This window comes from Camelus bactrianus, chromosome 13, assembly GCF_048773025.1.
Source record: "Camelus bactrianus isolate YW-2024 breed Bactrian camel chromosome 13, ASM4877302v1, whole genome shotgun sequence".
Classification (NCBI taxonomy): Eukaryota; Metazoa; Chordata; class Mammalia; order Artiodactyla; family Camelidae; genus Camelus; species Camelus bactrianus.
In genome coordinates this window covers 58,052,490-58,065,636 of record NC_133551.1, presented here as the reverse complement: position 1 = coordinate 58,065,636, position 13,147 = coordinate 58,052,490, and the positions used below count along the sequence as shown (strand labels likewise).

General features: G+C 57.4%; 1 protein-coding gene across 1 annotated transcript in view; it reads right to left on the bottom strand.

Annotated features, from left to right (window-relative positions):
- Positions 1-3,136: 3,136 nt before the first annotated feature.
- SDC3 (syndecan 3) overlaps positions 3,137-13,147 on the bottom strand; it is a 37,269-nt gene continuing 27,258 nt past the window's right edge. Inside the window, exons 2-5 of the mRNA XM_074377004.1 lie at positions 12,466-12,583; positions 10,268-10,881; positions 8,040-8,331; positions 3,137-7,089 (exon numbers count right to left, since the gene is read on the bottom strand). Of these exons, the coding sequence (XP_074233105.1) occupies positions 6,923-7,089; positions 8,040-8,331; positions 10,268-10,881; positions 12,466-12,583 (1,191 nt within the window). The 3' untranslated portion in view covers positions 3,137-6,922. The remainder of the gene's footprint in view (positions 7,090-8,039; positions 8,332-10,267; positions 10,882-12,465; positions 12,584-13,147) is intronic.

The window sequence follows — 13,147 nt, the reverse complement described above, 5'->3', positions numbered from 1 at the left end:
AAATGCTTGTTCTGGAAATCAGCCTGAGTGCCTCTCTGCCCTCAGCCAGCTAGCCCTGTGGGGCTAGGTTGGGGCTCAGGCCCCACCCCTTCTTCCACCAGCCAATCAGGAGCTTCCCTCCTCCTGTCCATCTGACATGAGGTCCTGAAGCCCCAGGCTCGTGGGGTACAAGAGTGAAATGAGATAATGTCTGTGAATGGGCTCTGACAGTTGGAAGGCACCCACAATTGCCATGTGTTCATGTATCTTTCAAGCCATTCCATACCCTGTGCTTCTGTTTGTCTGATACTCTATACAATTGAGGTTCAGAGAAGCTTAGTAACCTGCCCACACTCAGACAGCTAGCTAAGAGTAGAGGGAGGAAAGGGAGGGTGGAATTGACCTCGACTCCATGCGGAGACCCAGGCTCGAATCCCACTGCACCCTTTAGTAGCTTTATGGCCTCGGATTCTGTGCTTTGAGCCTCAATTTCTTCCTTTGCAAAAACCAGCCTGGAGACCAGACCTGCATGAGGCTAAACTGAAGTAATGTGAAAAGAGCTGGTCTCAGGTGCCTGGCAGTCAGTGCCTCACCTCATCACTTCTGGCCCAGTTCCTTCCTCCCTGAGTATGGATAAAGCTCAAGGACCCGGTGGTGGTAAATCTGGACCCTTGGTCTGTCCCGAGCCCACCCTCAGGCCAGAAGAGACAGGGTGGGTGGCCCTCGGAAGCTGAGCACACTCTGTTCTTGGGGCAGCTTGGCAGGCAGCTGTGACCTCTTGAGCTTTGGGAAACAATCAGCTATTCTTCCTCCTTCTCCCTCTGATTGTTACTCATCCCTGGGCCAAAGGGGCCCAGAGAGAAATGCTCCAGCTCCCAGCAGATCCCAGCCCATCTGCACAACCTACGGGGAGGATTTCCAGGCATCAGCCTTGACTCTAACAAGCCTCAACCTACGTCATGGTTCACACCAGAGCTGACACCAGTACTTTGATTTCCACTCAGGTTTCGTGTCACTGACTCATTCACTAGGCAGCATGCTGTGCGCCCTGGAGATAATGATAATAATCAAGACAGCAACGACAACAATACGAATAATAGCCCACAGTTATACGGCACCTACTGTATGCCAGGCATGGTTCTGGGCACCGTTTATATGACCAGGTCCTAGTATTGCCCTCATTTTGCAGATGAGGAAACTGAGCACTGAGAGTTTGAATAACTAACGCAAGGTCACGTAGCAAGTCAGTGGTGGAGCTGGGGTTTGAACAAAGGTTTGCCCAATAAAAGACTGACACTACAGAAAGGGAGTGAAGTCCAGCAGTGAGCTGCCAAATATACCAAGCCCCATGCTATTTGCTTTCAGTATGTTATCTCATTTAATTCTCACCAATGTCTCCAAATATCCACCTTCTTGTCCACATTTGCATGCGAGGAAACAGGTTCAGAGAGCTAGAACACTGTACCCAAGTGCACACAGCTGGGTCTACTTGACTCCAAGATCAGACTCTTTCTACTCTTCCAGGCTGAGAATACAGCACGGATGTCCGTCACTCAAATTCAAATGAGAAGGTGGGGGTGGCCTGGCCAGCTGGGAGGTAACTACAGGCTGGAGGAACTCAGACAGGATGCGATCATCTTCCAAAAGCTTCCTGGAGGAGGGACCACAACAGGGGCTGGGACTTGAATGGTGCAAACCAACCCCTCACGTCATAGCAGGCCTAACTGGGGCCCAGTCCTCTGTGAGAACCTCCGCATGGCAAGGCTGGCCCCTTCACCCCCTTTTTTTTTCTATGCAGTCTGAGACTTTCAGGGGACACATGGTCTGAGGTCCTGCAGTGAGGACCCGGGCCCTGGGGCTCTGTCCCTGAACTGTCTGGCAGTGAGGGGGATGCTTGGCAGGGGGCGGCTGGGGGTGGTGGCTGAGGAGAGGAGACACTCTCCATCCCAGACCAGTGTCATTACAGAGTCATGAGGCTCTGGTTGTTGGCTCCTTCCTCAATAGACTGTAAGCGCTCTGAGGGCAGGGGCTGGGTCTGTCTTGTAGACCTCTCGTCTCCCGGCTCCAAGCACAGGGACTGGCACAGGGTGGGCACTCAAGAAACTTCAGTGAAGGGTGGGAGGGGTAGGACTGTGTACCAAATCCAAGAGCCTCAGACTCCAACTCTCCCCAGAACCATCAGGACTCTGTGAGAATCACATTTTAAGAGGAACACATCTCCATGGGTAACATTCGTGGGAGGCGGGGAGGTTTCCCTTGGAGGAGGGAAGGCCACGGCCATGCCTGGGGGCAGAGCCCCACGCACCTCCAGAGGGGAGTGAGGACCTGAGAAGGGAAACAACGGAGAGGCAGATTTTGGCTGGACATAAAGGACTTCTAAACAGGCAGAGTGACCCACTGGTCCCCAGGATGCACCGAGCCCCTGTCACAAAGAGGTACGTGGGCAGGGGCAGGAAAATCCCCAAGAAGGGATCTCTACCCCGAGGGGCCCAGGGCTGGCCCTCCCAGCTCCCTGTGATCCCAGGAGGCAATCTGTGCTTCCAGGCCCTGGAACTCTTCCTGGTCCAGGGTTCTGCTCTGTTCTGATGCCATCACCCAAGACCCTGCTGTGCCAGACATTGTGCTGAGTCGGCCTCCTCACTGAATCCTTGCTGCATCCCACCTAGAGGATGTTGATAATGGGTATCCCATTTCTCAGGTGAGAACACTGAGGCTCAGAGAGGCCAAGTAGCTTCTGCAGAGTCAGAGCTAGTAAACGTCACCTGGGCTTGAAACCAGGCCCTTCGGACTCCAAAGACATCCCGTCTCAGCCAGTCCAATTCCAATATCCTGCAGCCCCAAGATTCTCTCCTTGTGGCCCCAAACCACAGTTCTTCCCCTGGGGGTTGGACCACAGAGCCCCCAATGCCACCACAGCTCACCCCCACCCAACCACAGCCCCACCCAGCCTTGCCACAGTCAGCTCCGTGGTTTTCCAAACACTCTCAACCGACAGCAGCTTTTACCATAATGGTTCCCATGAGGGGTTGCTGGTCAATTTTCCTTGCTTGCTTCTCAGTCTCTTTTAAATGGGAACATGGCTGAGGCCTGAGGGGGACCATGGTCTGTCCCTCCCTCCAGGACCTCCATGTTGATCTCACACTCTGACCACAGTGCATCATTTCAGCTTAATTTTATTTCCTCTTATAAATGGGCACAGCACAGGAAGTGTTAAAAAACAAAAACCCAAAAACCAAACAGTTCCTTCACAAAGCTGGGACAGGTAAGCACCCACAGCAGAGTAGGTGCCTTGGTCTCTTTTTCCACTGCTTTTTCTTGTTGAAAGTTTTGGCCATGAACTCAGGACGGGTACAGTTAATAGACAGGTTATGGGAGAGAGAAAGGGCAGGGGAGGCCTGGGGGAGGGAAAGACAAACTCCCCCTCGACCCGAGACAGGGTTCTTGGAGGGTTCTGTACAGGAGAAAGGACACACAGGAGGGACACTGACTTCAGGGGGCTCTCTGGAGCCACGCTGCCTACGAAAAATATTTACATGCATTCGCCACGCTGGGGCCGGGGCACTGAGCTGTCCAGTGGGCGCCCGGAGATCCCGGGGCCATCAGCCCTTAGATGGTGACTCTGGGGCCCAGCCTCGGCATCTCTGTAAATCTGTACACAGTTTGTGGGCTACTATTTACAGGCAGGAGGCCTGGGGAAGCAAGTCCGGGGTGGTGGCTGTCAGGAGAAATTCAGGAGCGCCAAGGGGGAGGCAGAGGTGGGTCTGCTCCCCGTGCCCAGGGCCCCAGCCTCGAAGGCCAGACAGATGGCTTTGCTGATGACCCCTGGGGGGTCCAGCCTGAGCACCGGAAGCCACTGCCAACTGACCTGCCCGGCCCAGCCCCGGTGACCACTCATCTGCTTCCAGTGATCAAGGGGACTGACCCTTCCAAGGAGGTCCCCTCTCTGGCCCCCTGAGGAGACAGAGCCCAGGCTCTAGACGTCACAGCGGGCAAAAGGCCCCACCCATCTCCTGCTCCCTGGCAGCTGAGGCCCCAGAGTGGCAGTCAAGCACACAAGCTCCCTCTTCCTTTGGAATTGGCCCCACTTCCCCAGAAACACCGGGGCCCTGCAGGACACCCTACCCAGGAGCACCCCAGGGTGGCGGGGGGCCTATCTGGGCAGGCCCTGCACACATCACACAGCACCTAGGAGAGCTCCAGCTCATCCTTTACCTCCCTCTCTCGTGCGCGGTTTGCCCTGCGGGCACGGGCTGGCTGGAGTGGATCTGGGCTGGTTGGACTGCGTTAAACATCGTGAAGATAAAGCCTGGACATTTGTCTCTGGTCCAGGGCTCCGTGAACGAGGCCTCGGCCTCTTCTCTCAAATGCTAAGGACACAGAGAAAAGGCTGGGGCCAGGAGGCAAAGCCCTAGGCCCCAGGTTAGAATCCAACCCTCAGAAGGTGAGGAGTCAGGCCAGGCTGGACCCATGCGGTTACTCCAAGCCTGCTCCAGCCGGCCATGCTGTGCCGGCCCCCCGCCCCCACCATGGGCTCCAGCCCAGGCTGCGCCCGTTGCCGGGGCTCCTGCCCCAGTCCCAGAATCCCGGGGCTTCCCCAGGTGGTCCAGGCCCTCTCTCCTCCGTGCTCCCTAGCTTCTCAGCCTCGGCCTGCCCAGGCCTTCTCACCAGAGCTGCTGTCCCAAGACAGCAGCCCACCGGGGAGCAGGGTAGAGGGAGGTTGGACCTTTGGTCTCCCTCATCTCTCAGCCCTTCTGATCCAGGGATGACTGAGGCCAGGTCACCTCCGACAGGTCGTGGGCCCAGGATGCCTTCCCTGCTCCTGCTCCCGCTCCCTCACAGACTGGGACCAGCTGCATTCCTCACAAGCCTCCAGGCCCTGCCAAGGGGGGCCTTTGGGTCTGAAAGATGGAGCCCCAGCCCAGAAGTAGGCCAGTGGAAGAGACAGGCTGTGGACACTCCCTGGAACATCACCCTCACCCTCAGGCCCCTAGCCCTTGCCCTGCAGAAGTCTATTGCCATTGAGTCTTGAAGAGGGAACAGAAAATGGGCTCCTGACTTTAATCTGGGCTGTGGGCAAGGGGTGGAGGTGTGAGCCCCAGCCAACACGACTCAGACCACATCCCTTGGCTCCAAGAGCCCCCACAAAGCACACCCCCCATAGGAGATTTGTGACCCACATTTAAAATATCTACATAAGTTGCCCCACTTGTAAAGGTAACAAAGAAGGGGGAGGTGGGCTGGGGTCTGTGACACCCCCACCCCGCCGCCTGCTCTCAGCCTTCGGCCTGGGGCCGTGTGTCTGGACAGGCTGCTTCCAGCTGCAGCCAGAAGAACCGCCAGGTTGCTTGGCCACATGAATGGGTGTCCACGAGAGGGCCAGGGGTGAGGCTGAGGTGGGCCCCGCGAGGCCGAAGGGAGAGGGTGCAGAGGGCCCAGGGGCAGGGCCCACCCTCACAGGCACTTTGGAGACTTGTGTCCTGGGAGGCAGAGTCAGCCCCCGAGCTCAGTGCAGGAGGGGGAGGCAGGGAGACCAGGAGCCTGAACACATGCCCCCTCCCCACCTGGGGCCTTTGGTCCTAGGAGACCCAAGCCCCTTCCCCGGCCCAAGGCCAAATTCCAGGAACCAGCCTGCTTTCCTCAGCAAGTGGGGGCTGGCCCCACACCAAGCCCTTTGCAGGCTACAGAGGGGCGGGAAACAGGGTGAGCCCAGGCCCTGCGGGTATGCAATGCCTGAGAGGCCTGTGGCAACGTCTCCCACACCTCACTTAATCTGCCTGCCCTCTTCCACTGTGAGACTGAGGCTGTGTGGGTGAGGCCATGCATCCACGTGGGACTGCATCTGACACGCCGGGCTCGGTGGCAATGTGGTTGGTGTGGGTGTCGTGAGGGCTGAGTGTGACAGGGCAACCCAGGGGACCCAATATGGGCTGATTGTTCTGGCCTAACTGCACCCTCCCCAGTGAGCTTGAAAGCTGGAGGGGGAGGCAGGGAGTCTCCTGCCAGTGTGTGGTGTCGGAGTGTGTGTGGGGGGTGTGGTGGCAAGAGGGAGGCAGGCCACACCGTCACCACTGGGTGACGATGACTAGTGACTTGCATTGTCATAAGCATTTGGGGAACATGTGGGAAACCCATGAGAATAAACATCTTTGGAAGAACATGTGTGTCTGTGACATGTCTGGATTGGTCGGGTGGTCAGGACTGCATGTGACTTTGTCATCGCATGCTTTTGTCAGTGTGGGACAATACGGGTGATCATGTGGGAGACGGTGTCTGTGCAGAGTCCACTCTGAAGGAGGAGGTCCAAGCAGCCCAGCCCCTCCTCACCAGTGGCTGCCAGGCCACTCTCGGGAAGCCAATTCCGCAGGGGCAGACTGGGAAGGGGGTGAAGTCTGCGGGCGCATGTGCATCAGGCAGGGGTGAGGGAAAATAACCGCACAACCCCACAGAGGCCAGGACAAAACAGGCTGGCCGTGAGGGCTACCCGCTCACCCAGGCAGAGAGGGGCCCAATGTCTCAATGATTTCAAGGGCTGAGCTTGCCAAATGCTTGATCTGGAAATCAGCCTGAGTGCCTCTCTGCCCTCAGCCAGCAGGCCCTGTGGGGCCAGGTTGGGGCTCAGGCCCCACCCCTTCTTCCACCAGCCAATCAGGAGCTTCCCTTCTCCTGTCCATCTGACATGAGGTCCTGAAGCCCCAGGCTGGTGGGTTACAAATGATGAGCTCATAAGGGCACAGTCTAGGGCAGATGGCAGTGCCCCCCCACCGCCGTCCCTTGGGGAAGAGCTGTGTGAGGCTGGCAGTCTGGGCAGACCTTGGGAGGGTGGCAGAGATGGACTGGGGCCAGGTTGCCTCCCAGGCCCAGTCCCAGGTTGGGGCTGGTGGCACCAGGCCGGGGACTGGGCTAAGGGGTGGCACTGAGGCTACAGGGAGGCACTGTGGCTCCGCTAGGCGTAGAACTCCTCCTGCTTGTCGGGCTTCTGATACGTGACGCTCGCCTGCTTGGGCTCCTCCAGCGTGTAGCTGCCCTCGTCCTTCTTCTTCATGCGGTAGATGAGCAGTGTGACCAGGAAGGCGGCGAAGAGGGCGCCCACCACCCCGCCCACAATCACAGCTGTGGACGAAGAGGGCAAAGGTCAAGGGCCAGAGACCGGGTGGGATGAGCTCAGAGCCTAAGGAAAGGGTGGAGGGCCCTGCAGAGGTGGAGGCAAGGGTCCAGAGAGGGCAGGGAAGCTCGAACCTGAGACCACAGAGTTGGAGTGAAGTTTGGAGTCCATGTTAAGACTCCAGCACTGGCTGCCATTTACAGCCCTCGCTGCAGCCTGGCACTGTCCTAGTCCCCTAGTGCACATGAACACAACCAATCTTCATACGGCACTATGAGGGAGGTGCTGTGCTATGGTCCTCATCAAATGTAAGGTGCCATCCACTGAAAGACACTCCAGTATTTTAAATACCATTAGGAAAGAAAAAACTCTGCCTTCTAATCTAGGACACATCCCAACTGCAGAAGAGTTAACATATGAACAGATGTGCACTGAGAATTGATACAGTGCAAATGATCATCCCCCTTCTGCAGATGAGGAGAAGGGAGCCTGGAGGAAAAGGACCTGCCCAAGGCCACACTGCTCCTAAGTAGGGGGCAGGGTTTGGACAAGTCAGGAGACACTTCAGGAGATGTGGCCAGGGCAGGCCCTCAGGGTGGGAGCAAGTTAAGCCAAGGATGGGGTCGGAGATTAGGGTCCAGGGGGTAAGGTCCAGAAGGGGTCAACCAGCCTGGCCCAGGGAAGCAGGGGTCAAGGGCAGAGTCTGAGGATGGATAAGGGGGTGCTGAGCAAAGTGCTGCAGGTAGGAAGAAGTTAGGGTTAAACCCTGGGATGGGGAAGATCAGGGGAGGAACCAGAGGGGGGGGGGTCCTGGGGTCCCCAAGTCCCCAGCTTTCCCTTCCTAGGAAACTAGGCTCCTAGGAAACCCACACCCTGACATCTCTCCTGGGTTCTTGGAGGGTGAACTGAGGCCCCACCAGCTGCCCACTATGGGCTCCACCCAGGCCCTAAGTCTCACCTACGAGCACCTCCTTCCGCTCCAGGATGCTCTTCTGGGGCAGCTGAGCCGCCGAGCTGCCCGAGTCGATGGCATTGTCCAGGAGGCCGGGGCCTGGCCGGGCACCCTTGGGCAGCGTCCCGGGTGGAGGCGACGGTTTGGCCGCAGCCCCACCCACGGCCACCACCTCATTGGCTGTGTCTGGCTGTGTGGTCTCTTCCTCCGGCAGCTCAAAGTCCCCACTGGGCCCCCCGCTCACCGACACCTCTGGCTCATCCCGGGTCGTGGTCAGAGAGGACTCTGGAGTTGGAGTCTGTAAGGAGGGTAGCATGAGCCCAGGAGCCAGGCCCCAGCAGCCCCTGCCACTGGGCAGCCATACACACAGCACAGAAGCTTACTATCACCACTCCACTCCCCTGGTGGGGCTACCACTTACTAAGCTCTCACCATGTGCCAGGCACTGGGCTAAGGGCATCATGGGCATCTCAGCCTCACAATATTTCCATAAAGCAGTTATTATTACCCCTAATTTATAAAGCAGGAAATAGGCTCAGAGAGGTTAAGTGGCTTGCCCAAGGACACAGAGCTAGTACATGACAGAAGCAGAATTAAACTACAGATCCAGCTCCAGAATCTGTGTTCCTAACCACTACACTCTACTGCCTCCATTCTCACCTGGTCCCCATCCCATCTCCATCACTTCCTGCTTCAGCTGCCTTTGTCACAGTCCTCAGGGGTTCCTATCGGGGATGGCTGTTTGGGGACTGCTGGGTGCAGCTGTTACATACTTGGGCCTGATCCTGGACCCATGTACCTGAGGCATGGGTGAGTCCCTTAGCCTGGAGGTCAGTCCAAGAGCACCAAAAATCTCAATGGCTCCCACCACATGGAGGCAGGACCAGAGCTGGGGTTGGGGCAAGGATGTAGCTGCTTCACGGGTGGGCATGGAGAGGGTGGGTCTGGTGCCTAGGCTGAGGGGAGGCCATGTGTAGGGGCTGCGCCAGCGACCTGGTCTCTGCTCCAGCACTGTCTCCCCTGCCAGCCTGGACAAGTATGCATGAAACATTAGGTTGCCCCAGCTGCTCAGAGGAGCAGAAAGCAGGGCCTAGGACGTGCTAGGGCTGGCTGGGGAGTCGAAGGGGCTGATGCTGATCTGAGGCAGCTCCGGAGCCTGAGGCCCTCCTCTGTGAGGCGGCTGCAAGGGCTTTAGTACCCTAGTCCATGTCACTAGATCCCCTCCTTGCCCAGCATACCCTGCAGGGACCAGGCTACTTCTGCCATTTCCTTGATCCCATCCATCCATCCCGGTATTCCAGACACCTTCATCCTCTTCCCTTCAATCCTCCACTCTCCACCCCCATCCATAATAAAACACACACAAACACACACACACACACACACACACACACACACACACACACACACACAAGCCCCAAGCTCTGGAGCTGACTGTCTGGTTCAAATCCCGACTCTGCCACTGCTGTAAGCCTTGGAACGTGGCCTCACCTGTAAAAGGATGACTGATGGCGGTGCCACCTCATGGGGTGGGTGGGAGGGTGAGAAGAGAGGACACAGGTAAAGTGTCCAGCACTGAGCCTGCCCGCCAGGCAGTGCTCCCCTAGAGTGAGCTACAGCATCCCTCCCGCTCAGCCCCACTCTCAGTCACCCTCAGGTGGGTGACAGCAATGACAGCAGTGATGATGACAATAACAAAAGGGAAACTTTTTGTTTACTATCACCAGGCATTGCCCTAAGCACTTGGGTATGTCAAGAAACTTAATTCTCAGTCCTATGATTTGTATTCCACTATTTTGTCCTTTTCACAGATAGGGAAATGGAGGTTTAGAAAGGATCAGTGACTTACTGAAGCCACGTGGCAGAGGGAGAATTCCAGCCCAGACCGCCTGGCTCCTGATTCTGTGCTGTTAACCGCAACACATGGGCCCCTGGCCCCTCCCCCCACCAACCCTCCCATTCACCCCATTCCTCCCCAACTGATGTCCTGTCCCAGCATCGGAAGACCCAGGCCTGGTCCCTCAACCATCTCCATCCATCTTGACCTTTGTCCTCATCTTGTGACCTGCCCCAGCCTTGGCCCTCCAGCCTCAAGCCTCTCCCCCCCCCCATCCCTGTCTGGCTCATCTCCAGAACTTTCCAGATTTCACCCTTGCCCAACTCTGTCCTCACTCCCCCAGGCCCTGACCCATCCTCCTCTGCTCTGACTCCCTGTCCTCTCCCAACCTGCTCACCTGAGTCACCTCCGTGGGCCCAGGGGCGGTGGTCCCCAGGGGCAGGGTGCTCTTCTCAGAAACGTCAGGCTCCTCGGTGGTAGCTGGCCTGGGAAAGGCTCTTGGCCTGGAGGTAGCCACGCTGACCAGCCTGGGTGTTGGGGTCTCTGTGTCCAAGACAGCCACTGTGGTGGGAGGTGAGGGCACTGCTGGGGTGGTGGCCCGGACGGTAGCTGCTGTGGTCAGTGGAAGAGGCAAAAGCCTCCGTACGCCGGTGGTCCTTACGACAGAGGTGGTGGCCGCAGAAGGGGGTGCCGCAGGGATGCTGGGGATGGTGGTGGCCACTGTAGAGGGCACTGTGGCTGCGGCTGGGGCCCCTGTGGCTGTGGCAGCAGTAGTAGCCGCAGGAGTGGAGATGGTGGTGGCTCTCTGGCTGGGCTCTTCTGGGACCTCTGTCACCAATGGGGAGCTGGTGGCTGGCTCCGGGGTGGGGCGCTCAGAGGGCAGCTCTTCAAACGGGGTGCCCACAGGCTGGATGTCCATGGTGGGCAGCACGGCAGGTGTGGTGGACACTGCCAGGGCCACATCTGGGCTGAACCGCATGGCTGTCTCAATGCCCGATTCCTGCTCAAAGTCTGAGGGGATGGGGGAGAGGAGAGAGCTAGGGAGCTGGGTGATTTGAGGGGCATGAAGATCCCAGGTAAGCAATGGCCATCAAGATGGGGGAGCTCCCAACCCCCACCCTTTACATGACTTTCCCAAGACAAGATGAGGGAAAGGAGGAAGGCACAATCTGGCCAAAGGTTACTGGCTGGCTGATGGCTAGTGAATGTTTCCCAGATCCTCTCTGCCTAGCCAAAAATTCTAGGGGACCACCTCTTCCAGAACATCTTCCCCGACTATTCCAGCCACTCAGCCTGTAGCTTCTCGCTGGTTGAATCTAGACAGTGGCAACTCAACCCGTACTGGCAAATCTTGCAGGAGGTTAGGGAAGTTAGGGGAGTGGCATTCTGGGAGGAGTCAGACCTGGGTACACCCTACATGAGCACAGATGGCAGGTACACCAAGGGCTCCTCCAGAGACACAAGAAGGGGGCAAGAGGGAGAACCAGCCCCTCCCACAGGGGATGCTGGAGTAATCTGGACTCCAAGCCGCGACAGATGAAGGGAGGGCCTTGAGAGGAAACGAGGACAGAGAGAGGCCACAGTAGCTCCCATGGGACCTGAACCAGGCAGAAGAGGGGTAGGGAGGAGCCAGAGAGGTTTGGGAGTAGAGATGTGACCCATCAGGATGGATTTTATGAAGATTAACTTGCAAGAGGCTTAAAGGAACAAGCTAAAGGGGGGAGACTGAAGGCAGGGGGTTGTGGACGGTGAGAGGCACTCAGACCTCTTACCATCCCATCAGACCCATCCTGTCCCCTCAGGGGGCCCAATATCAACACACACCCCTTTTCACTATTATTTTTAGAGCTCCTTCTCTGTGCCAGACCCTAACATCTTAAACAGAAGCCTTCCAGAGGCTTTGAGAAGAAGGCTCTCCATTCACTGTAAGAATACAGACTCAAGGGAGGGAAAATGGCTAAAGGTGGCACAGCTATTAAGTGGTGAAACTGGATTTGAACTCAGTGCTCCTCCCTTACGTCATGCGACTCTGCTGGCCTTTCTGGGCGGGGCCACAGAACTGGGCTGTCCCAGGCACCACTGGAGGTACCTGCCCTTTACCATCACTGCCCTAAGCCCGCCCTTGGCCACAGCTGATTGGACAGAAGGTGGCCACCTGATCCAAGCTGAACCAATCAGATGGTCTTTGCTGAGGACTGGCCATTGCAACTGAGAAGTGGCTACTAAGTTCCTCCAAGTGGTCAGGACTGTACTTGAAAACTGGGTTACTGAGGGGGATCTGTGTTTCCTGACAGAAGTCAGAGGTCTGCAGGGAGAGTCCAGCAGTGCACAAAGAGATGCAGAGACAGAAAGGATGCAGAGCAGGTGTGCTAGACTCTGGGGCCTCAAGGCCCTGGTTCCACCCCGCGGAGGCTGGCCTGCTCTTCCTGTGCTTGAGGCCATGAGCTGCCCCTGCTGGACCTCCTCTCCCCGACCCCACCATTCAGGTGAGCCTGCGTGAGTTCCTCTTCCTTGCCATCAAAGCCTTGGATGGGGCGCCAGAGGCAGACTGGCACTGCCAACACAACGTGCAGGGAAAGAGAAGGGGATACTTACAGCCTGAGCCAGACCCAGAGTAGAGGTCATCCAGCTCATCATCGGGGAAGGAGTCGTCGTCCCCTGAGCCCTCGAGGTCCACGGGCCTCTCAAAGTTCTCACTGCGCCAGCGCTGAGCCTGGGGAGGGCAGAATCGGGCACAAGGCTCAGCACTTGAGGCCAGTTGCCTGGACACAGCCAGAGGAACAACAGACACCCTCATGGGCCAGGTGACAGTGGAAGGACAGCATAGGACGTGGCCTCCACGGGGGCAAACAGAGAGCCAGGCAGGTCTAATTACTGCTTTCCACCCACCCGGAGGCAAGGGAAGCAATTCCACCTTCCTGTCTGACGGCCACCACTGGAAACCCCATCACTCCTCAACCCTCTGAACAGAACTGCAGGTGGCAGAACTGGGTTTAGAGCCAGAATGCTGGATTTGAGTCCTGGCCCCATCACCTACTAAATGTGTGACCCAGGGCAAGTTACTTAGTCTCTGCAAGCCCTGGTTTACACATTACTCATAAACGGAGCATGCAGCGTGCTCACGTGCCGAGCACACCTCACAGCAGCAGGTGCTCAGCACAGGTTAGCGTTACCCTCAGTGTGGGCAGCACCATCAGTCCCTTCCACAGAGTGGGTGTCTGAGGCCCTGTTGCCCCAGGCTACCAGAGAGCACATGATGTGATATGATTCGGACTCT